Source organism: Penaeus monodon, chromosome 24 (genome assembly GCF_015228065.2).
Source record: "Penaeus monodon isolate SGIC_2016 chromosome 24, NSTDA_Pmon_1, whole genome shotgun sequence".
NCBI lineage: Eukaryota > Metazoa > Arthropoda > Malacostraca > Decapoda > Penaeidae > Penaeus > Penaeus monodon.
The window spans coordinates 10,469,920-10,470,201 of NC_051409.1; the positions used below are offsets into that span (position 1 = coordinate 10,469,920).

The 282-nt window shown below is 51.1% G+C and overlaps 1 protein-coding gene across 1 annotated transcript in view; it reads right to left on the reverse strand.

Moving 5' to 3' along the window:
• The window catches only part of LOC119588557 (golgin subfamily A member 6-like protein 22), a gene marked incomplete in the record, with an annotated part of 70,129 nt that overhangs the window by 62,020 nt on the left and 7,827 nt on the right, over window positions 1-282 (reverse strand). The window contains 1 exon segment of the mRNA XM_037937197.1: window positions 1-176. Within this exon segment, the coding sequence (XP_037793125.1) occupies window positions 1-176 (176 nt within the window).

Sequence of the window (282 nt, forward strand, 5' to 3'; positions counted from 1 at the left end):
GCCAATAGTTCTGCCTGCGTCAAGGGTTTAGCAGGAGACTTACGTGCCCATTGAGGAGGATCTGCCTGCTTCCATTCCTTTTCCCTTCTCCTCAGTATTTTTTCCTCTTCCTCCGCCAATTCTGCCTGCGTCAAGGGTTTAGCAGGAGACTTACGTGCCCATTGAGGAGGATCTGCCTCTTTCGATTCCTTTTCCCTTTTCCTCGGTATTTCTTCCTCTTCCTTCACCAGTTCTGCCTGCGTCAAGGGTTTAGCAGGAGACTTACGTGCCCACTGAGGAGGA